At 42.9% G+C, this 25,041-nt stretch overlaps 1 protein-coding gene across 1 annotated transcript in view; it reads right to left on the reverse strand.

Annotated features, from left to right (window-relative positions):
• The window catches only part of LIG1 (DNA ligase 1), a gene marked incomplete in the record, with an annotated part of 1,422,011 nt that overhangs the window by 676,131 nt on the left and 720,839 nt on the right, over positions 1 to 25,041 (reverse strand). Inside the window, 1 exon segment of the mRNA XM_044078332.1 lies at positions 16,021 to 16,120. Coding sequence (XP_043934267.1) covers positions 16,021 to 16,120 — 100 coding nt within the window.

The raw sequence follows: 25,041 nt of genomic DNA on the forward strand, positions 1-25,041 counted from the left end.
TGGGGGTCCATTTTTTCATTTCCCTGATGGGAAGTGGAAATGGATGACCAATTTGGTCTAAAAAAGATGATTAGTATATCTATTATAATATAGTATGAATTAATTTATTTATTATATGATTCTTATTTTGATATATATATATATATATATATATTTTTTTTTTTTTTTTTTTTTTGATAATATATTTGATTTTGATACTTATTTAGGGTATATGCTATAATGAATAATGATTGCATTCAATATATAAATATGGACAATGACCAAATGTGTTTGGTTTGTTGTCATGGTAGGTCTATGTGAGACTGGAATTGTAGTGAGTGTGGTTTCCTTCTCCTCCTGACTGGTTACGCCAGTACTGAGTTGAGAGAGCTTAGCCTCCAGTTTGGCTATATGGTTGCAGCTCTCACATGTGTTGGAATTTGTTGGGAGGAGGAGAGGGTTGTCTGTGTACGAGGCAGTTGTAACATTGCCTCAAGATTCACACAAAAACATACTCAGAGGCTCCAAGTAAAAATCTGCCTAAGCAGCAGAGACCTCCAAAGAAGACACCCAAGCAACTGCTACCCCAAAACAAAACACGTGCAACACACAGCTCACAAAGCCAGTGTGCCGAACAGTCACAGACCTTAAGGCTAAACAACACACCTGATACACTTGTTATACGTGACTATCGTCAGGCACACTGACGTCCCGCTCACTAGGCTGAACAAGGAGAAGGTCACGGTGAGCTGCCTGTCAGGCGCTAGGATCCGCCACATAACACAAGCACTCGGGTCACTCCAAGGCAAGTACAAATATGACTAGGTCATTGTCCATGCTGGTGTGAATGACCTGAGACGTACCTCCCTGGACAACATGAAAAGAGACATAGAGGAGATCTCTGAGCATGTATCCCAGGCCGGTATGACCCTGACCTTGAGTAGCATCTTACCCTCACCAAGAATGATGCCACAATATGAAGACAAGATGATCAATTTCAACAATTGGCTTAAGTGTTGGTGTCATTCAAAGGGGATCCAATGCCTGTCAGCCTGGGATGACATGCTCGACAAGCCACGATGCTTCGCTAGGGACGGCTTACACCTGTCACCCCTGGGCTTTTGGATATTGGCAAAGGCTCTTGCTACCCCCATAGTGCCTTTTTTAGGCAAGGCTCAAAAGACAAACCCACCTCCATAGGTATCACAAGGGATAAGAAACTAAGAGTAATGCTACTCAACGCCAGAAGTCTAAACCTCAAGATGCACGCACTCGAAACTCTCCTTAGCATGGAGAACATCGATATCTGTGCAGTAACAGAAACCTGGTTCAAGGCTCCCGAGAGCACCCAGCACTACCAGGTTATACCTCATGCCATGCTTTTCGGCCCCAAAACTTGGACCAAACCACAAAAGGAAGGGGCGTATCAATATTCATCAAAGATACCCACACCTCCAGGTTGGTGGCACAGCACGAAGCATCAGAGACTATCCATGTGCAACTAACTGTGGGTAAAACTGCCTTCCAGTTTATGGCCTGCTACAGACCACCCTCCCAAACACAGGAACCCCACTTGGCATTCCTGAGAATACTGGAAAATATGAAGGTCTCTCCAAACACCATTATATTGGGCGACTGCAACTACTCAAACATAGACTGGGAGCATTACTCTAGCTCCAACACCCTAGCCCAATAAACTCAAATGCTATGGAACAACTTGTTACCACTCCCACAAGAGGGGAAAACATACTGGACCTGATCATCACCAACATGGGGACACTATGCTCCAGACCAGAAGTGTATCCCTCACTGGTAAGATCAGACCATAAACTAATCTCACTGGATATTCACATCCCGACCCCACCCCCTGCCCAGAAAACCACAGTGAAAAACTTCTCTAAAGCAAATTTCACATGCCTCAAAACCATGGCGAAATCCTTCTAAGCCCCCGGGCCTGTGGAAAATGTGGCCCAGACCACAGAATCCTTTATAAACGCATTCTATGAACACCTTCAGGAATGCATGGATCATGCAATCCCAAATAAAACCAAGACCCAATCCTCCAAAGGCAGACGTCCTGTCTGGTGGACCCCAGCCATAAACAAACTATAAAACAGGTGGAGGAAGCTACTACATGATAGAGCAAAATCCCAAAAAGGGAAGGCATCTCTGATCAGTATTAGCAAAAAACTACGGGCACTCATAAAATCGTCTAAGGCCAGCTTCGAGAGGAAAAATTGCACAGGACACTAAGGATAATCACAAGGCTTTCTTTAGTTATGTTAGGAACCTGGGTGGGAATTCCCAGATATGCCCAGAATTAGTCCAAAATGACAAAAAATACACCGAGCCCACAGACATTGCCAACATCCTAGCTGACAGGTTCAGTGCAAACTTCTCCCTCCCCTCCCCACCAAAAGGGCAAATATCTATCCCAACAGAGTGCTGCCCCCCTGACATCTCAGATGCTCAGGTAAGAGCTGCCCTCTCCAAAGCAAAAAACACAGCATCAATGGGACCAGATGGTGTCCCGGGCTGTGTCCTACATGAACTCCAAGAAGAGCTAAACCCAAACATAAAACTACTGTTCAATCTTAGCCTTACTACAGGATATGTACCCAAAGAGTGGTGCACAGCAACAGTGGTCCCTCTCCACAAAGGTGGTGCCTCAACGGATCCTGGAAACTATCGCCCCATAAGCCTGACTAGCTTGGTCTGCAAAGCTATGGAAAGGATCATCATGGACCTCATAAATAAAGATATTGGGGACTTACAGACACTAGATCCTACCCAGTTCGGCTTTAAGGGCAGATCCTGCCTCTTAAACCTGGTTGATTTCTTTGAAACAGTCACCAAGGCCATTGACGAGGGGAAGGTGGTCCACACAGTCTACCTGGACCTCGCAAAAGCCTTCGATACAATACCCACTCGGGCATTATAGATAAGCTCATCAGCTTAAATATAAACCCCTATGTCACTAGATGGGTTGCAAACTGGCTCAAGGACAGAACCCACATGGTTAGAATTGCTGGAGCCATGTCAGACTCCAAACCAGTTACAAGTGGCGTCCCACAAGGCTCAGTCCTGGGACCTCTCTTGTTCGGTATATATTTCTCGGCGGTACAGGCCAACACGGAAGGACTGTGGCTGACCAAGTTCGCAGATGACTGCAAACTGGGCACCATAATCAACTCTCCAGCCGACACAAGCATCCTCCAAAAGGGCCTCATAGAAACAGACAACTGGTGTCAGAGTCATGGCCTCAAGCTAAACGCCAAAAAGTGTATAGTCATCCCCTTTGGCAAAAACAAAGTGCCCACAAATTACCACATAGGTGGTAATCCATTAAGTACAGAAGAAGTCATTAGGGACCTGGGGACCCAAGTTGATAGCAATCTCTCATTTGACAACCACGTGGCCGAAGTGGTTAGAAAAACATTTTATATAGCCCACCTAATCATGAAGGGATTCACATCTAGATCAGGGGAGGTCACCGTATCTCTTTACTCATCCCTCATCAGTCCATAATTGAGTACAATGCCCCTTTTGGGATGTACCTTACCAGACACCTGCAGCAACTGGAAAGACCCCAAAAGTACCTCACCAAGAGGATCAAAGGGCTCAAACAGATGCCATATGCTGCCCGGTTAAAGAAACTCCAGCTCTACTCAGTGGCATACCGCCTGCTCAGAGGCGATCTGTGCCTGATGTATAAAGCCATGTCCAACCCGGAATTAATGGACATGCTGCACCTCGGAAAATCCAAATCCCATCGAGCTACGCGCTCGAGAGACTTGAACCTCAGCAATGAAATAAATAGGACATGCTGGAGGGACAGATTCATAACCCAGAGGCTCCCTTCACTCTGGAATAAAATCCCAGTCCAGGTTAGGCAGAGTCCCACATTGACTCTCTTCAAGAGGAATCTTGATGAGTGGATGGGAGATCGTAGGTTTACCCCGGCCATCACTTCTGTGTCACTGTTAGACAGAGGCACAGTATACTAACCTCAAAAAAAGGCATAGCAAAATTAATTTAAAATGGGTGGCGAAAGCCAAACACACTCTGGCTAGGCTTATAAATGCCCTAGGGCAGATAGCCTAGTATGAACCTATATGCATTACAAATGGGCCTTATCTAATAATTAATTTATCAATGTTTTATTTTATATTAGTTTTTTGTTTTATTTATTTTTAGTATGTAATTTTTTGATTTATATATCGTTTTTCAATATAATATACTTATGAATGTTTAATGTGTTTAGAAAGAGATGATTTAGGTAAGCGTTTTTTTAACAATGACACTTGCAAATGGTCAGTATTTCTTTAAGGTGGATTTTTGGTGCTAACTTTAGATATTTAAATGCTAGTACTATGAGAGATGACCATTTGATTGATGAAGGGTTTGTTATAACCCGAAAGCACTTAAAAGAAGCTTCTGTTCTATTTTTATGGTGAAATAAAGTGTTTGAAGGTATCTTATTGCCGTGGTGGTGTTTGTAAACATTGCTATAAAATATGATATTGATGGTGATATAAAACATCGTATTTACCATGGTAGTGTTTTGATATTCAGCTATAAAGCATCGCATTTGCCGTGGTGGTGTCTGGAAGTTTTGTTACGGGAATGCTGACAGGTACTTTGCTTAGTATATCATGCCAGAGAGGATTCCCCCTCGCCCACCCCACGGGTGGCTTCAGAGAGTCGAGCTTATTAAAAGGAACTAGTCAAGTCAAGTACAACTTTGTCATTCAGACCATACAGCAACTGTACAGATGAATGAAATTAAGTTTCTCAAAGCTCATGTGGAAAAACTTACAATTGAAAACAAACACGTAGCAACAGCAGCAGCAACCGCAGCACTGCAACAACTGAGTCCAAGCAATTGAAACTGCAGATAATTATTTCAGTAACCGCATCCATCCTACCATCTACCACCATCCATACTGTCCCCAACTCCAACAAATGTTCTAAAGTCTCCATCCATTCTTCTCTGATCACTCCAATCTTCTCCACCGGCACACTACTACCTTAGGCCCGAATGATTTACAGTGCCACAACAGTCCTTTACTTCCACACCATCCTCACAGAGATCGTCAACTCCATCCACCAACACCAGCAACATTCCAAAGACCCAATCAATCCTCGGCTCAACAGATCCAAAATCCACAACCCAGGCTCAGATTCCTGCACTGAACTAGATGGAGGATAGAAGAAACCATCCATTTATGATGAATAACTCTAAGTATAGCCAAATAACTATCAGATCTTCAAAAGATGATCTTTCAGTTACATACCAGAAAAAAACTGTCTACCATTTCCTGATCTAGTAGGTCTCAAGTATGTGTGGTTACACGAGATATCTATATAATTGATTTAATTGTTTTTAAGTTATGCTCAGTCAGTAGACTTTAACTTTTGAAGGAGTACATAAAAAGAAAAAAAGCTTTAAAAAGTTGCCAAGAACATTATTCGGATGGTGGGCTTTGCATGACCACCATGCTAAACGTGGAATGCAATATAGATGCATGAAAAAATGTTTGGAGAGTGTGTGAATACTGGCCACCAAATGACCACAACAAACAGTTATCAGAAGCATGCAGATGAAGTAGAGAGGACTCTAATGCAGCGGAGCTTGGTAGCCAAATGGCAATGGTGATAAAGACAGACCATCTAAAAATAGCTCTGTGGCACAAAGTGATAAAACCCCAGCAATGGTACAGGTGACCCAAGTTCAGTTAGCAGCTCTGGTTGCTGTATGAGCTGGCCAAGGAGAATGGTGAGCAAGAAGCCATTGTGGGCTCACCAATCCTATGGAGAAGTAAGTAGTTCTGGCTTGCCACAAGAATTATACCTATTAGGAGCACACAGTGTTAATACATAATGTAATCCGAGCCTACCAAGCCCACACGAAGCACATCTGCATTCATATACCAAGGGAAATTCAACCTGTAAAGGCAAGCCCTCATTCAGGAGACCACTACTGTGGGAGCTCAGAAAAGCAGTCAAGCTGGAAAAGGTAGACTGCCCCAAAAGTCTAGCAAAGCTGGCCTGCTCTCTAAAGATAAAAGTCATAACGTCGATTGCACAAATAGTCAACAATCACAACAGAAAGTACAGTTTTGTACCTACCATAAATGTAGATGTTAGAGTGTAGACACTGCTGCAGTCATTACACTTGGGTTATCCTTCAATCAGGTGGTTACCCAGTCAGCCTGAGTTCCAAAGTCTTGGTCCAGCGTCGGTTGCTGTCGCCTCCTCTCTGACGTCAGTGCGACAGGTGTATATAAGATGCAGTCAACACCATTTTTCTTCAGTTTTTCTTGCCCCAGATGTCAGGTGCCCCCAAATAGGTAGGCAATTCAAATTGCTAATAAAACATACATAAGAAAAGCAAACAACAACTTTCAGCTACCAGCGAATACTCCCTATAGGTAGTAAAGGATAGAAGACATAGGTACATACCAGCAAGTAAGAGGGGAAGGAGGGAGGGTAACCTGGACTGCAGCAGTGTATACACTCGAACATCTACATTTATGGTAGGTACAAAACTGTACTATGTTCATTGTGTTACACTGCTGCAGTCATTACACTTGGGTAGAATCCCAAAGCTGAGGTAGGGTGGCTGGTTCTATAAGGCATTAGGGGTGGCTATAAGGCCCTGCAGCACTGCAGTGGCGAAGCCAGCTGTGGATTTAGAGTATAGAGGCAGATGGTAATGCTTGGTGAAGGTATGTACAGAACTCCAAGTTGCTGCTTCCAAAATATCCTTGGTAGGTACTCCTCTGAGGTAGGCAGTTGAAGTGTCTGTTGCCCTGGTGGAGTGAGATCTAATGCTGCTAGGTACAGGTTTCCCATGGTGTGTATAGCAGAAACGTATGCAATGTCCTATCCATTTTGAAATAGTCTGTTTTGAAATGGCTTTTCCCTGTGCTCCTGCAGCATATGCTACCAATAATTGCTCAGATTTTCTGAAAGCTTTGGTTTTGTCCAAGTAGAAGCGTAACTGCCTGTGAATGTCCAAGGAATGCAGCAGTCTCTCCCCTTTATTCTGTGGTTTTGGATAAAAAGTTGGCAAATTAATAGTTTGGTTTATAGCCACACTGGATACCACCTTTGGCATAAATGTAGGGTTAGTTCTTAAAGACACCCTGTCCTGGTGGAAAATGAGGAAAGGTTCCACTGCCATTAGTGCCTGTAATTCTGAAACTCTTCGTGCTGATGTTATTGTCAGGAGCAGAGCAGTTTTCCAAGAGATACATTTTAATTCTGCTGTGTTAGCTGGCTCAAAAGGAGGTAAAGTTAATTTTTCCAAAACAAAGTTGAGGTCCCAAGTTGGAGTAGGTGCTCTACGGGGCGGTCTTATGTTTCTAGCCCCTCTGAGGTACTGTTTTAGCAAAGGATTAGAGAAAATTGGTGGATCCGTGTTGTAATGAGCAGAGATGGGAGAGGAGTGGATCTTGATGGATGAAAAGGAGAGGCCTTTGTCCAGCATCTCAGTTAAATATTGTAGTATCTGAGGAATGTTTGGGACATGAGGGTCAAGGCTGTGAGTTTGGTGCCAGGCACAGAATCTCTTCCATTTATCCGAATAGGCTATCTGGTACTAGGCCTTCTGGCCTCCAGAATGACATCCATAACAGCTTTGGAGAGCGGCATTGCTTGCTTGACTAAGGAATCTTCCATGCGGCTAGGTTTAAGGTCTTTAGCCAGCTGTGTAGTATCCGATTGTTGTGCGGAGTCAGCAGATGTGGGATTTGAGGCAAAATCCAGGGTGGTCCTTGTGCTAAGTTCTTTAAGATTGGGTACCAGTGCTGGCATGGCCAGTCTGGTGCAATCAGGATCATCTTTGGCTCTTCTTGCCTGGCTTTTATGAGTACCTTTGGCAGGAGAGGTAGTGGTGGGAAAGCGTATACTTGTAGGTTTTTCCAGGTGAATGAGAGGGCATCCACTTTCCATGCTTGTGGATGGTAAACTCCTTGTGCAGAATTTCTGTAGCTGGCAGTTCATTGGGGATGTAAACAGATCTATGTCCAGGCTCCACCATTTTTGCGTTCTCATTCTGAATATTTTTGGATTCAAGTCCCACTTGTGAGGATCCATGATGTTTCTGCTTAAGTCGTCTGCCAGTGTGTTTTTCTCTCCTTGCAGGAATTGTGCTTGCAGATGAACTTAATAGTTTAGAGCTGTGTTCCACAAGGTCATGGCTTGCCTGCAGAGGGGGTAGGAGTGAATGCCCCCTTGCTTGTTTATGTACCACATAACTGTAGTGTTATCTGTCTTTAGTAGTAGTTGTCCTGGATGCAGCAGGTCCTTGAAAACTATAAGGGCATTTTGTATAGCTAGCATCTCTTTTTGATTGATGTGAAGATGCCTTTGTTCTGCGGGCCACTTGCTCTGAATACAGTTGCCTGCCATGTGTGCTCCCCAGGCGTAATCCGATGCATCTGTTGTCAGTGTTTGCCTGGCTGTGGGTTGAGTAAAAGGCTGTCCCTTGTTGAGGTGACAAGCTTGAGTCCACCAATGAAACTCCTGTTGAAGGCAATGAATTAGTAGTATAACTGTTTCCAAACTTTGACAGTGTTGAGACCATACATTCTTTAGGTACCATTGTAGTTTCCTCATATGCAGTCTGGCATATGGAATTAGTAGTATGCAAGATGCCATGTAACCCAAGGCCTGCAGAATTTTTCTTGCAGGGAGATGGGTCTTTGTTGCCATCAATTGAAGGTATTGAGTCAGTTTGTCCTTGCTCGTCTGGTGTGAGATAAGCCATCTGAGCAGTTGTGTTCAAGCTGGCACCCAGGAATATTATCTCTTGTGAGGGCACTAGTTTTGATTTCTTTTCGTTTACTGTGTACCCCAGGCAACTTAACTTTTTTACAAACACCAGATGCTTTAGAAGAATGTCCTTGCTCTCTTGCTTGAATCAGGCAGTCGTCCAGGTACGGCTAAATTTGAATTCCTTTCTGTCTGCAAAATGCAATTACTGGTGCCAGGTACTTTGTGAAGACCCTGGGCGCAGTAGATAAGCCAAAGGGCAGTGCAGAGAATTGATAGTGCATTGAACCAGCTATGAATCTGAGGTATCTTCTGCAGTTTTGTCTGATAGGGACATGCAGGTATGCCTCCTTGAGGTCCAATGTCACGAGCCAAGCTTTCTTGCCCAGTATAAGAAGCTGCTGTAGTGTCAACATTTTGAATTTCGGAACATCCAGGTAAGTGTTTAGAGAAGAAAGATCCAAAATGGGCCTCCAAGGCTTTGTCCTTTCTGGGAACCAGAGAGAGTCTTGAGTAAAATCCTTGTCCTTGCTCCTGTGGTGGTACCTTTTGAATAGCTCTCATATCCATGAGTGCTGTAATTTGGTTTTGAGCATCTGCCCATTGATTTGGTGGCAGATTTGGCATTCATTTCAACCTTGGCAGAGTGTGAATGTGGAACCTGTAACCTTGAGATACAATGTTGAGAACCCACTTGTCTTTGGTGATCATATGCCAATTGTGATAGAAAAGTGCCAGTTTTCCTCCCAAGGGGGCTGCCAAGAGAGAGTTGTTTGGCAGCTGTAGTGGGAAGTCATTGGGGCTGCTTTTTATATGGTTGGGGCCTGTCTTCTTCTTTCTGGCCTGATGCAACCCATTGTCGAGGCCTGTAAGGACCTTGTGGTTGACCTCTACCTCTTGGACGTCTGTATCTGCCCCTTTGAGGTCTATCTGTAACTGGAAAGGACCAATTCTTAGTTGGCCAATTTCTGCTAAATCTAGGAGGCTGAACCTGTACGAAATCCTTCAACATTTGCATAGATTTTGCCTTATCCTCCATTTTCTTTAATACCTCTTCTGCCTTAACTCCAAATAACACATCCTGCTGCAAAGGTGCATCCAATAATTTTGCTTTAACATGATCTGGTAACGTATGTTCTTTTAACCAAGCATGTCTTCTAATGACAGAGCCTGTAACTGCTGCTCTACCAGAGGTCTCTAAAGAATCAAAACCACATTGCAAAGTATGTTTTCCCACCTATTCAGCTGCATGCAATAAATCCTGCATTTCTTTAAAAGTAGGAGGATCTGAATCTGGAAGCATTTTTTGTTTCAACTGAGAAAGTAAAAAATTGTTGATATTTTAGCATGTGAAACTGGCAATTTAACGCTCTCATTGCAGACGTATATACTTTCTTTCCCCATCTGTCTAATGCTCTGGAATCTCTGTCAGAGGGAACTGGATTCTTGGCTGATGAGGCCTTAACCCCTTTGGGTCCCTGAGAAATAGTTTCAGGGTCAGCAACAGGGCTTTTGTACAGAAAGTTCTGTGAGTCAGGGACTCTGTAGTATCTGTCAGGTTTAACTGGGGCTGGAGGTAAGGAATCAGGATTTAAGCTGGATTCAGTATACACATCATCCACAACATCTAATACTGGCATAGCAATGGGGTAGGAATAGCAAGGGGTCTGGTGTTGAGGTAATAAAAGAAAACCTCTGAGCCTTTTCTTGGATTCTGAGTAATCCTGGCCTTCCCAGTGGAAATGCTCCCTCATGGTATGCAAGGTTTCCCCAAAGGAGTAGTCCTCAGGCGGAGAGGCTGATGGAATTGACTCCTCAGCATCAGAATCCTCATAAGGGGGCAAAGAATATCCTAGGTCTGAGGATGAATCTGAAGAGATGGACACCTGGTCAGATGAGCCATTGTCTGCATCCTGTCTAGGCCTTTTATCAGGAGGGGGATGGGACCCCCTGATCAGAGTGATTAGGTCTTCGGCCATTTTGAGCATTTGTTTCTTAGGCATGGAGGCCTGTGCTGGAGAATGCTGTATTTGTTTCTTTGATTTTAAAGGTGGTTCAGACTTAGCAGAGGGTTTAATGCTTAACTGAGTAGGTCTGAAAACACCCTCTGAAGCTGCGGGTAAGCTCAGCTACTCCAGATCCCTCTGAAGGGTTAGTTTCGGTAGGCTGAATAAGTTGTGCGTCCGAAGGCCCAGCCATCTCCACGTCAGAGGCGGCCTGTGGTTCTACAGAAGCAGTCGTCAGGGGCTGCGAAGGCGCCTCACTGAAAACCAGAGAACCAGCGACTGGCCTAGAAGAGGCTTCGTTGTCAGTTTTGGGCCTCGGATGCCTATCCTTGTCTCTGCGCTTTTTATGTATTCTGGTCGTTGGAAGTTCGGACGGCATGGTATAATTGAATTTTCTACCAAAATAATGTCGGGCAAAATCAAACAGATGTTTAATAGTGCGCTCGTTAAACCTAGCACAAAACCGACAACCCGTGACGTCGTGGACTGGGCCTAGGCATGGGATACAATAAGAATGGAAATCCTTATGAGGTATTTGCTTCCCACAAGAAATACAGTTATTAACTTTTACTGACATCGGTCTGAGGCAAGAAAAAGTTTCCCCAACGGGGTACTTAGCTTTGTAGAAGACTTCGGTTCTGGATTCGGAATGAAAACCTCAGGAGACGGCTGACCGGCTCTTGCGAACTGCTTTTGCTTCGGGCACCGCGCAGCAAGAAAGACTAAATAAAATGGCATCAGCTGCATCTTATATACCCCTGTCGCACTGACGTCGGGGAGGAGGCGACAGCAACCGATGCCGGACCAAGACTTTGGAACACAGGCCGACTGGGGAACCGCGTGATGGCAGGATAACCCAACTGTAATGACTGCAGCAGTGTAACACGATGAACATCACTAAACATCAAAGTTGCTGAACATCTAAAACCAAAACTGTACCCATATACCATACTGTTTTGCACCCCCCACAACCCCTTAATTATATATACCAACTCAGAGATCATGATACAGAAGAGAAAAGTCAAAACTCCACATCCCGCTGTACCTCAATCTCATACAAACAGCAACATCCAGTTTGATGTTCCGCAGCTTCAATGTCTTCAGTTTGGTATTTTGGTTAATGACTATTTGTGCAGTCAACATTATGACAGACGTCCACTCCCTACTACCCAAATCTCACCAGGGAGCAGGGGCCTGGCTGAGATTCCTGGCAGGAACAAGTGGAGAGTAGGTCTTCTGGACAGTCTGGGAATTCCCATCTACTTTCCCCCTGGAATGAATGGGCAGACTGTATGCAGGTAGAGGAGCTATCATAATAGGTCCTGAAGAGAGAGGGGGTAAAAAGCCCATCTGCCTTGAGAGACACTCATCCCACTATCCTACTTGTCCTTTTTAAAGGCAGCAAATCAATTTTGTGATAAGAAATATCTCCTTTTTACTTGTGCAAAATGTACTTATTTATTGCATTTGTTTACTGGGAAAGTCAGACTGGGGCCATGCCAGACTCCTTTTCAATGGAGGCCCAGGAATATGAGCTTCGCAAACATGAAATACATAGACTGATGAAAGGTATTCATAACACTGCTGAATCTAATAATACATATGTAAGAAAAAAATGGTTTACCTTTACATGGTCGCAAATAAAATAGGAGACCAGACAAATATCTGATTCACATGGTCAGAAACTGCACTTTCAAATGCTGAAAACGGCGAAAGTGCTGCACAAAGAATTTGACATTCTGGAAATGTGGAATGTTTTCGAAACACCCGACATTTCCAGATGTCTCCATACACCAACATGCGGGGGGGGGGGTAAGCCCCCCAGCACCCCCCATACCCCCTGCTAATTTAATATACTAACTCTGAGATCGCATTACAGTGAGGGAATGGGTACATGTTCTGGATCCCCACTATAGTGACATCTGCACTCAAAATGCCAAATTCACATAAGCGAATGCACACTGGCATTCGTTCAATTGTGAATTCGGCAATTCAGTGTCGTCATTCTGAACTTTTGAAATCATCCTTTCGCACATCTGCAGATGTGCTCTTCACCCATATGAAGGTTAACCAAAAAAACACATGTATAGATACTCAAATAATAAACCAAAATATTTACTGTAAGTAACACAAGCAAGAGTGTTAATTTTATTGGTTAGTCTTCATAGTAGGCTTCCACTGTCACAGGCAAACAACCATTTTCTGCAGCATTGCTGTGGCTAGTCCATTTTTATCTTTTATCTTGAGCTCCCATGTATACCAGGTTGCTGATGTAACATTAGCAAACTATTACTCACAGCTGGGCCCTTCGTCATGGAAAGAAACTGAAAAGGTCATCTAGACAAAGGGAAGACAAAGGGTATGGTAAAAGTTACCCACTGCAGAAGGCTCTCTCAAAGATCAACTGAAATGGTGACAGCTTGCATACCTCATCTCATTTCAAAAAAGCCTTCCACAGAAGGAAAACACTTGGGTAAAATCTCAAGCAATAAGTAAAACTCAACAAAATGCGAAATGTGTTCAAATAGGATAAATTAGGACTCAACTCACAGTTGTGAAGTACAGAAATGTCCAGAGATGCTCTCCCCTCCTGAAGCCAATCTGCACCCTATATGGTGAAGGGTTGAAGGCAAAAGAACCTGGGAAGAACAATGTTGTCTTTGACTATAAAATGTATGAGGTCTGAAGGGACCCAGGCCCAGATGATGTGGCCGGTTAGCACAGTTGGTTACAGTGTGGTGATAATAATGCCAAGGTTTTGGGTTCAGTCCCCATATGGGTCAGCTACCTCTTAACTTAAGCCATGGTATGTGCAATAAGTACTGTGATCTGTAGTAAGACTAGACAGGTAAGGGTTCTAATCTCACTGCAGGCCAGTGTGTGTGTGTGTGTGTGTGTGTGTGTGTGTGTGTGTGTGTGTGTGTGTGTGTGTGTGTGTGTGTGTGTGTGTGTGTGTGTGTCAATATGGCATAAATATGACCACCTCAGTAATTTACAAAGAGGCAGGGTTTTGGGAGGGAGGTTGATATATAATGGTTAAGGTGTTTACCTTATAGACAAAAGGTGTAGGGCTTCTCACATGGGGTAAGTGTCTAGGCTTAAAATGGCCCACAAGGGCAGTTAGCCTAGTAAAAATCTAGGAACTGAACATAATTTATGCTGCCAAAACTCTCTGAGAAGGAGTATACAGCACTTCTGATGCCTACACTGATGCATGGCTTAGACAATGGGTGAAACGACTCCCAACAGATGTGGGTATCCACCAGAAAAATGCCTCGACAACCCCCTGCCACACATGCTTCTACATGCTTTGCGAAAAGCATTGCATGTAAAACATGCTTATTTAGGTACTATAATAAGACCGGAATATCTCACATTATTAAGGAGGATTCTATCTTCAAAAGGTTCTCCAAGCCTGCAAATCCAGTAAAGTACCCCTTATATACACAGTATGGCTGTGTGACTGTTTCCTGAAACTGTTCCATATCGCCTAGACCAAGAATGCCAGAAAACGAGCTCTTCAAATGGCCACTGATCCCTTCATCATCCGTAACAAGTCTGAAATTGACAGGGAAAAAAGGAATCTACCTTCAGAATAATAAAACATCATCTATGCAAGCAGAAAATAGCATGAGAAGCAGATCAAAATAGGAATGATGACTCTGCAGCCACTAGCAGTCAACTGTCCATTGCAAAACAATTGTATGGTAGGGAACACAGATGCAACTCATTAACCCAAAAAGAAACATAGGCATATGAACTACTAATGATCCTGCCACCAGGATGCTAAACCCCTTTATCTCCTGGGTCTTCCTTAATCGAAGGAAGGAGCGGCACAGGACGGTAACTAGGAACACTACTATAAATGGAATAATAAGACCAGTAACAAGAAAGACTTCAACAGGATATCAGTCCCCCCCCCCAGCTAGTGACTGCAAACATAGCAAAGCTAAGCAGACAGCCCTAAAGATATCCTAGGTGGAGACCACCATCAACTATTCATCACGGTACAGAAATACCAGGAAGATAAACTACTGCAGCATTCCTGTCACTGCCACCAGCACTTTGCTGAAGACAATGCATCAAAGGAAAAGCTAAAGGATAACAATCTGAACCCCAGAGTACTACTTCCAATGCAAAATCAAAGCGTTTCATTTGAGCCTGAGTAAAAAACAGTACCATGCCCCCTACTACCCACCAGTAAGCTCACTCATAGTATTGCAGAAAGGTGAGTATGCAACTGTTCAAGGGAGGATTGCAGAAAACACCACAAACAAATGCTCACTCAAATGGGTGCATCAGCCACCGGACTGCTAAAAAAAAGAAGTTATGTACTCACCATAACATTCCATGTGAGTTGTTCCATCTCACCTTCATTCTTCACTGATGGCTCAGACATGGCCGACTAGCAAGCTCAAAGTTATTAGTCCACTTCCTGGATCAACTAATCGAGCCTGGTTGCCAAGACTGCAATCAAACCTCCATCCCTCTTACACACTGGAGATAGCAGTGTGCATCTTTTGCACATCTTCAACAGAATCTTGTGCTGTCTGCTCAGAAAAGGATACTTCCTCAGAAAGGGCATCCAAAACAGCTTTCTTCATCTCATCTTTGAAAGGGTGGAGCCTGAGCTACACCACTTATCACTTCAATATACCTGATGCGGCCCTAGCTAAAAATCAACAAAGTGAACATGGCACTTGGTTAAGTAAAATCCTGTTGAAGAAACCACCTTAAGTGCCTTCATCACATAAGCACTGGGGAAAGCTCTTGCAATCTTCCGAGCTTGATTCATAGGGGAAGATCAACCACAAGCAGGGACCCCACCACATGTTGCTTCAGACGCTCAAGGGTAGAACGAGGAGATAACTTCCTGGAGCTCACCCTCAAAAGGTGAAAAAATCAACCTTTGAAACTTTCCTGCATAAAAAATGAAGATAAAGGTCTGAACTATGCAAGCAGCAGAAAACAAATGAAAAGTGCAGAGGTAAAGCATGTCCCTCTACACTGGTGTCTAATGTTAAAATGTGCTGATGGGGATTCACACCACTTAGCAAAAAAGCTACAGAAAACCACAACCTTGTGCCAATATCACAAAATAACTTAAGGGATCGGGACAGGGGAACTTTAATGTCAGACGATTCCTGACCTTGGCCAAATAACAATTGCGATCTTTACAGCACATTTGACTAACAGAGAATAAGGTCATATTCTGACTGCCCAAGAGATCTCTTCAAAGGTAAATCTGACTTACCAATAGGTCTGCTTCAAGATCAAAGCCTTTGATTCAATCCAAGATTTGCGAGCATCTGTGGTCATTCCTTTTCCAGCATCTACAATCTCTGGTGGATATTCTGTCAAAACACATACAAAATAGTATATATGCACAGTAAGCATTAACTTTTTTTATTTTATTTTTTATTTATTTATTTATTTTTTTACACATTTTACTTTTCCACTGCCTGCTGACCCTATGTGCCTTCCAAATGTACTACTCACAACAAATATTGCATTAAAGTGAGGATACCATCGGAAGAGTTATTCCTTTATGCTCTACATCGAGTAGTACTGCCTATGGCGATCTCAAAGAACGGTGCACTGATACAAAGGCTGTCATTTACGCAGCTACCACAGGAGTTAATCATTTGTGTCTTATACCTACAATGGTGCTCTTAACTGACAGTGTGTTCAAGAAATGGGCAGTCATGCAGGCAGCAGCCATCACAAAACTATTCCTTTATACCCCAGGCCATTCATTACTTTCATTTATTTCACTCTCCAGTTGTTCCTTCCAGTGCCTTGATCACTTTCCTTTCTTGGTCAACTGGGCTACAGTCAAGGCTTTATCACTTTATTGCTCTGGAAGAGACATTGTAACTTTTCAGTAAATATCAAACTAGGCTACTCAGGTCAGGATGGAGTAAAACTTTGTTTCATGCAAATTCAAAGCCTCATTATTATTTATCTTTAAGTTTTAGGTACCTTTCAAAAAGTTTACAAGAAGCATGTATTGCACAATTTTGAACTACATCATATTACCATATCCTTGGCTCACAAACTAAAACAAAAAGTTTTTGTATGTGAAATTTTATATGCAGTAGCCTGATGCAAGACTGCAACTGATGATGGTAATTTTCTCACAATTCTGTACCTCTATGACCAGTTATGACTTGTACTTAAATTTATGATTTCAAACCAGTTTTATAAAGAGACATACGTAAATGGGCGTACCTTCGTTGAGGGTTGTGCATCAGGGCTAGCAACTCAGCATGTAAAAATCCACTGCCAATCATTAGCGGACTGGAGTTCCGCTGTGGCAACCCCTAACCGGGAACAGCCGAAAGACACAACAACATAATAATACTTATTCCCACTTGTGCTTTAGCCTGGGTCATGGCTGAAAGTGATCTTCAGACCAATTCACTTATTTGGTTAACAAAAACAGACTGGTTTATAGTCAGTCAGTTTCAATTCTTTTACACGCAAGACAATACATAAAATTCTACAAAGAAAAAAGTCTGCTTTCACATGAAATATAGAAGCAGTTTTTTTTTTTTTGACAAAGTGCAACAATTCTTTTGATAACCATTGTGGTGAAATATCCACAAATGAGCAACTACGTTCATAAAGAGTGCACATTCATATAAGACTGTAGCTGTGCACATTATGTTTTGTATGACGTTGAGTTAGTACTGCAATTCATAAACCTGCATTACTCTGACACGATGTCCACTTCATCTGGTTTCAATAGAGATGAAAGTCATCATTAGGAAATGCAAAGAATACAATGAACTTAGGATTACAACTAATTCAAGATACAACCATAAGGCTTTCTTCATTTATAAAAGGAAGTTTAAAAGTAGCCAGCAATTCTATAATGAACTTATCTTTACTGGTACCTTCTTCTCAGACTCCAAGGATACTGATAATACTCTTGTGGATAAGCAGTCTTTCAATTTCACCCCCTCCCCACCTCCCCTCTCAAATTCACTTTGGGCCAAGTCCTTTTGACACCTTCCAAAACAACAGCATCAGTTACATGGGTCCTGATAATATCTCTGGACATCTGCTGAGGCATGCCAAGTTCCAACTAACCAAACTTCTCTATCAACTACTCAATCAAAGTCTCTCCATTTGTTACTTACATCACCTGAGGTATAGGGAACAGCTGTTGTGGTACGCTTGCATAAAAGTGGTTCCTGTACTGATCCTAGGAGTAACAGGTCTATTAATCTCGCTGGTATTATTTGCAAGGCTAAAAATATCTATTATAAACCAACCATAAAGGTGACCTTATAGCCCCTGGATACATACCAGTTTGGTAATTTTGTAAAATTCAGATCAAGCCTGCTTAACCACAGAGTTCTTTGAAAAGGTTAACAAGGCTGTGTATAAGGGGTATACAATCCATGCTGCCTAGTTGGACACTGCCAAGGCCTTTGACACAATCCCCCACCTTGGGACTATTGACAAAGTCTCCCAACTCAACAACAACCCAAACACACTTAACTAGATAGAGTTCTATAAGGCAGCAAGTTACCCAACACTAAGGTTGGGGGTGGGGGGTGTATTTTCTCTATACAGACAAAATGTCACTAGTGCTATTTCAAAAGGCTCTGTCCTGTATCCCCCCACACTCCATTTAGTACATGTTTTTTCTGACAGGAAAGCTGATATTAAGGGAGTATGGCTAACCAAGTTTGCTGGCAATTTCAAAATACACTATGTGTAGATGGTTATCAAATCCCACTGTGATAACTCAAATTTTCCAGCAAGGGCTGGACCAAACTACTGAATGATGAACTAATCATGGCCTTAATGCCAAAAAAGCAGCACTGTTTCCTTGGGTAACTCGAGTATCACTAGCACATACCAGACAGGTAATTTTCCTCTTAAATCTGATAGTAATCAGTGACTTGGGTATTTATGCTAAACTCCTCTTTGACCAATACATCTTTGTTGTGGTTAGAAAATCCTTCAGCCTTACACAACTTATCCTGCACAGTATCTCCTCAAGGTCCAAAGAAATTATAATCCCACTTTGTTCCTCTTAACTACATCCATCAATTAATAAAATACCCCTTTCAGCATGAGACTCACCATAGCTGTCAACCTGCAGACACTGAAAACAGGAACAAAAATCCCTGAAAAGTAATGACATCCAGCCAAAAATCTGTATATCTGATTAGCATAAAATCTGAATAGCAAACATCACATAATTGTAACTGCTTCCAATAAGAATGAGGGATAATACTCAAACGTTTAAAACGCAGTGACAAAAATGATGGAAAAAATATAAGTGCATTATGAAAGAGTAAAATCTGTATGTTTAATGAACTGGATTGCAAAACTCTACAAGTCAAGGTCATTTATTTTTGCCTCTGAAAAAGGGAGATGCAAGATGTATGTCTTTGTTCTTTAAATTATTGGTGCCGCTAGTATGTTGATAATGTAATGTATTTTTCTATGTACTAGATGGCTTCAAAAATCACACATTAGGGAGTTAGGGAGGAATTCAAAAAATTGTGTGAATGGGTAAATCAAGCCTAAAAACAGAGACACACCTCCAAAAAATATGATCAGGTGCAGGGGTAAATTATGCCTGAAAATAGAAATGTTCCTCCACAATAGGGACAGTTTTAAGAGGTCCTTGCCTCTCTAAGCACCTAAACCAACCTGAGAAAGCTCAACGTTTCCTCAGCAGTTATCAGTGCCCTTTACTACACTATTATACTAAGAATATTCCACAACTAATTATCATAAAAGTTCCTATGGGATGACCTCTGCTTAGTCTTCCATGTTATGAATGACCCAGCATTCTTTGAACTCGATCACTTAAACAAAATCAGTAGCAAAGTAAAATAAATGCCAAATCGACAGGTCTAAAAGTACAGTTGTGTACACTTACCATAAATGTAGATGTTCGAGTGTATTCACTGTTGCAGTCATTATATTTGGGTAATCTACTGGCAGGTTGCCCTCAGTCGGCCTGATTAACAAAGTCTTGGGTCCTGCGTCAGTTGCTGTCCCTTCTTCCATGACGTCAGGTCATCAGGGGTATAAAACATGCAGCATACACCATTACATCATATTTTCTTGCCCCAGATGTCAGGTGCCCCCCAAATGGGGAGCAAATAAAATTAAAAACACAAAAAATATACCTCTAACCAAAAGCAAATACACCAAAAGGGCTTTTAAGCTAAGTAAAAGAAAGTAGAGGTATAGTCAAAGAAAATTAGGGGGCTGGAGGGAGGGTAACCAGGACTGAAACAGTGAATACACTCGAACATCTACATTTATGGTAAGTGTACACAACTGTACTATGTTCTTCATGTTTCACTGCTGCAGTCATTACATTTGGGTAGATTACCAAAGCTATGGCTGGGTGGAGAGAATTATACAGCATTAGGACCAGCTATAAAGCCCTGCAGGACAGCAGTGGCAAAACTAGCTCTGGGTTTAGAGAAAAGTGGTAAATGGTAATGTTTGGTGAAAGTATAAACTGAGCTCCAGGTAGCAGCTTCTAGAATGCCCCTGGTAGGAACACCTCTGAGAAAGGCTGTTGAAGTAGATGCAGCCCTGGTGGAATGGGATCTGATCCCCTGGGGGATAGTTTTTCCATGATGCTTATAGCAGAAACTAATCCATTTGGAAATGGTTTGCTTTGAAATAGCCTTTCCCTCTGCCCCTGCAGCAAATGCTACCAGCAGTTGTTCAGATTTTCTTTGAGATTTAGTCCTGTTTAAGTAAAATCTAAGTTGTCTGTGTACATCCAATGAATGCAGAATCCACTCCCCTTTGTTCTGTGGATCGGGAAAGAAAGTTGGCAAATGAATGGTCTGATTAACAGCCACACTGGATACCACCTTAGGCATAAAGGATGGGTCCTGAGAGATGCCCTGTCTGCATGAAAAATGATGAAAGGCTCCACTGCTATAAGAGCCTGTAATTTGGAAATCCTTCTAGCCGAAGTGACTGCTAAAAGGAAAGCTGTTTTCCAGGAGAGAAATTTTAAGTCTGCAGCAGTAGCTGGCTCGAAAGGAGGGAGAGTGATTTTCTCCAATACAAAATTAAGGTCCCAGGCAGGGGTTGGAGCTCCCCTGGGTGGTCTTAAGTTTTTGGCCCCTCTGAGATACTGCTTTAGCAAAGGATGAGAGAAGAGGGGAGGTTCTGTGTTGTAATGAGCTGAAATGGCTGAGGCATATATTTTTATGGAAGAAAAGGACAGGCCCTTGTGAAGCATCTCAGTTAAGTATTGCAAAATCTGAGGAATGTTGAGCACTGCTGTGTTTATCCCTTGAGACTGATTCCAGGCACAGAATCGTTTCCATTTGTCAGCATAAGATTTTCTAGTACTAGGTCTTCTAGCCTCCAAAATGACATCCACAGGTTTGCTGAGGGATGCTAAGGGTGAATTTAGGTGATTAGCCACACTGCAAGATTCAAAGTTTGGAGCTGAGTGTGCAGAGTTTGGTTGTACTGCTGAGACAGTAAGTAAGGTGTCTGAGGCAGGTGCCACAGTGGAAGGTGTGACACACTGCGCAGGAGAGGGTACCATTGTTGGCGAGGCCAGTCTGGAGCAATCAAAATAATTTTATTTTGTCCTGTTTGACTTAGTAGAACTTTGGAGAACAGAGTCAGAGGGTAAAAGGAATAGATTGATAAGTTTTTCCAGCTGAAGGACACAGCATCCACTTTCCAGGCTTTTTTGTGATGAGTTCTTGTGCATAATTTGTCCAACTGATATTTCTGGGGTGAGGCAAAAGATCTATGACTGGGATCCCCCATTTGTGTGTCAACATGTTGAAAATCCATGGTTCCAGTTTTCATTCGTGTGGGTCCATGAGATTTCTACTTAGTTCATTTGCCAGAGTATTCAGCTTTCCTGGCAGGAATTGAGCTTGCAGTTGTACTTGGTAGCTCAAGGCCATGTTCCACAATGTCATGGCTAGTCTGCAGAGGGGGCAGGAGAGTGTACCCCCCCTGCTTGTTTATGTACCACAATCGTGGTGTTGACCGTCTTGATCAGTAATTGTCCTAGATGAAGGTAGTCCCTGAAGGCTGCCAGTGCATTCTGTACAGCTAGCATTTCTTTTTGATTTATGTGAAGGTGCACTTGATTTGGGCTCCATTTTCCGTGAATGCACTTCCCTGCCAGATAAGCACCCCACGCATAGTCTGATGCGTCTGTAGTTAGGGTTTGAGTGGCAGGGGTGGTGTGAATGGCAGTCCCTTGTTCAGGTGGCAGGCCTCTGCCCGCCATAGGAACTCTACGCGCAGGCAAGGTATGATAGGAATCATTGTTTCCAGGCTGTGACAATGCTGACTCCATAGACTTTTTAAATACCACTAAAGTTTTCTCATATGCAGTCTTGCATATGGAATTAGAAGAATGCAGGAGGCCATGAACCCCAAGGCTTACAGTATTTGTCTTGCAGAAAGCAGGGTTTTTGTAGTCACCTGTTTGAAGTAAGTCACCAATTTGATTCTCTGGCATAAGGAAAGTCATCTGGGTAGTTGTATTCAAGCTTGCACCCAGGAATGTAATTTTTTGAGAGGGTACCAGTTGTGATTTCTTTTCGTTTATAGTGTACCCTAGACAAGTTAGAACCCTTTTTTACAAACGCCAGATGTTTTAGAAGAATGTCCTTGTTTTCTGCCTGAATTAGACAATCGTCCAGGTATGGATATATTTGAATATTTCTTTGCCTGCAAAATGCAATTACTGGAGCCATGCACTTTGTAAAGACCCTGGGAGCAGTAGATAAGCCAAAGGGCAGTGCAAAGAACTGATAATGCAAGTAGCCGGCTTTAAAGCGGAGGTATCTTCTGCAAGATTCCCTGATCGGGATATGCAGGTAAGCCTCTTTTAAATCTAGAGTTGCCAACCAGGTATCTTTACCTAGCATAGGAAGTAACTGGTGAAGAGTCAGCGTCTTGAATTTTGGGATGTCCAGAAAGGTGTTTAGAGTCCAGAACTGGACGCCATGATTTGCCTTTTCTGGGTACCAGGTACAGTCTTGAATAGAAACATTGTCCCTTTTCCTCTTCTGGTACTAGCTGAGTAGCCCCCATGCTCATGAGGGAAAGTACTTGTTTCTGGGCCTCTGCCCACTGATTTGGGGGCAGATCTGGCCATCCGTTTGGAGTTGGCAACGTGTGGAAATTAAATCTGTATCCCTGGGATACTATATTTAAAACCCATTTGTCCTGGGTTATAAGTTGCCAGTTTTCTGCATGAAGAGACAGTTTCCCCCCCAAATGGGTGGCTAAAAGGTAAGTGCTTGGTAAGTGTAGAGGGAAGTCATTGAGACTGCTTGCCATAGGGAGCTGTCTTGTTGTTTCCAGATTTGGAAAAGGAGGCACCCCATTGCTTAGTTCTGAAAGTCCCTTAGGACTGAAACCTGGTGCCTTTGGAACGTCTGGGTTTGACTTGAGTGGCTCTCAAAGGAACTGGAAAGGACCAGTTCTTAGTAGGCCAGTGCCTACTAAATCTTGGAGGTTGCACTTGTAAGAAATCTTTCACAGTTTGCATAGATTTAGCTTCATCTTCCATCTTTTTTATAACTTCTTCAGCCTTTATACCAAAGAGACGGTCCTGTTGTAAAGGAGCATCCAACAATTTTGCTTTAACATGATCAAGCAGAGTTTGCTCTTTGAGCCAAGCATGCCTTCTTAGCACAGACCTAGTTACAGAAGCCCTGCAAGAGGCTTCCAAAGAATCAAAACCACATTGCAAAGTATGTTTTCCAACTTGTTCAGCTGAATGCAATAGATCATGTAAATCTTTAATTTTCCACACAGTCAGAAATCAACATCATTTTCTATTTAAGCAGTCCCATGATTTGTTTGTGTTTTTCGGCTTTTCCTGGTTAGGGGTCGCCACAGTGGAACTCCGGTCCGCTAATGATTGGTAGTGGATTTTTACGTACCGGGTTACCAGCCCTAACGCACAACCTTCAACGAAGGCACGGCCCATTCACGTATGCCTCCACACACAAGACGCTCTAGCTGAGAATCAAACGGGACAACGTCTTGCTATGAGGCGACAACGCTACCGCAGCACCACCACCACAGTAGTAAGCAGTCCCATGATATGCTGCTGATATTTTAGCATATGAAATTGACAGTTTAAAAGCCCTGATTGCCAAGGTTGCAGAAGTATAAACCTTCTTACCCCATCTATCCAGCACTCTGGAATCTCTATCAGAAGGGGTAGGATTTTTAGCAGTAGAAGCCTTAATGCCCTTGGGGCCCTAAGAAATGGTTTCAGGATCCACAACAGGATTTTTGAAAAATCATTTGTGGGAGTCAGGAACCCTGTAGTATCTGTCTGGCTTACAAGGAGCTGGAGACAGAATCAGAAGCCATACTAGATTCTGAAAAATCATCATCAACAACGTCTAGAACAGGAGGTATAGCCAAAGGCCTATGCTGAGGAAGAAGAAGAAAATCCCCAAGTCTCTTTTTAGATTCGGAAAAATCCTGACTTTCCCAGTGGAAATGTTCCCTTAAGGTATGTAAAGTTCCCCCAGAAGAAAAATCCTCAGGGGGAGAAGCAGAAGGAATGGAATCTTCTGCATCCGAGCCCTCATAAGTAGGTATAGACAATTCTTGTTCATTAGAAGAGTCAGAAGAAATAGAATCCTGTTCAGAAGATTCATAGTCAATATCTTGCCTAGGCCTCTTATAAGGGGGGAGTTGGCTACCCCTGATCAGAGTAATTAAATCTTCAGCCATTTTGATCGATTTGTTTTTTAGGCATAGGGGCCTACACATGTGGCCTAGGCATCATTTTTTAGACATAGGTTGAGATTTTGGCCTTAGTTTTGAAGATGGCGTCTGTCTAATATACAAACCTGTAGGCCTGAAAACACCCTCAGAAGCCGGTGCGTGCACAGCGGCAATAGACCCATCCAAGGTAGAGACATCCGCGGGTTCCATAATTGAAGCATCTCGCGGCATACCGGACTCCGAATGGGTCTTAGTAGAGGCCTGCGAATCAAATGTAGTGGATATCAGGGGCTACAAAAGTGCCCGAGTACCGGCGAACTAGCGACTGGCTTAGGAGAAGCGTCGTTGGCAGTTTTGGACCTCAACAGTCTGTCTCTGCCTTTTTCTTTGCGTTTTTTTTTAGGTATTCCGGTAGTCAGATTACTAACCGTTGACATTTCTGGATAATTAAAGCGTGAGCCAAAATATTTAGAAGCAGAAATGTACTGACGTTTGATAGCGCATTGATTAAATAAAGCACAGAACCGACAGCAAGGTACGT

The sequence above is a fragment of the Protopterus annectens genome, chromosome 1.part1, assembly GCF_019279795.1.
Source record: "Protopterus annectens isolate FY-2018-M chromosome 1.part1, PAN1.0, whole genome shotgun sequence".
Classification (NCBI taxonomy): Eukaryota; Metazoa; Chordata; order Ceratodontiformes; family Protopteridae; genus Protopterus; species Protopterus annectens.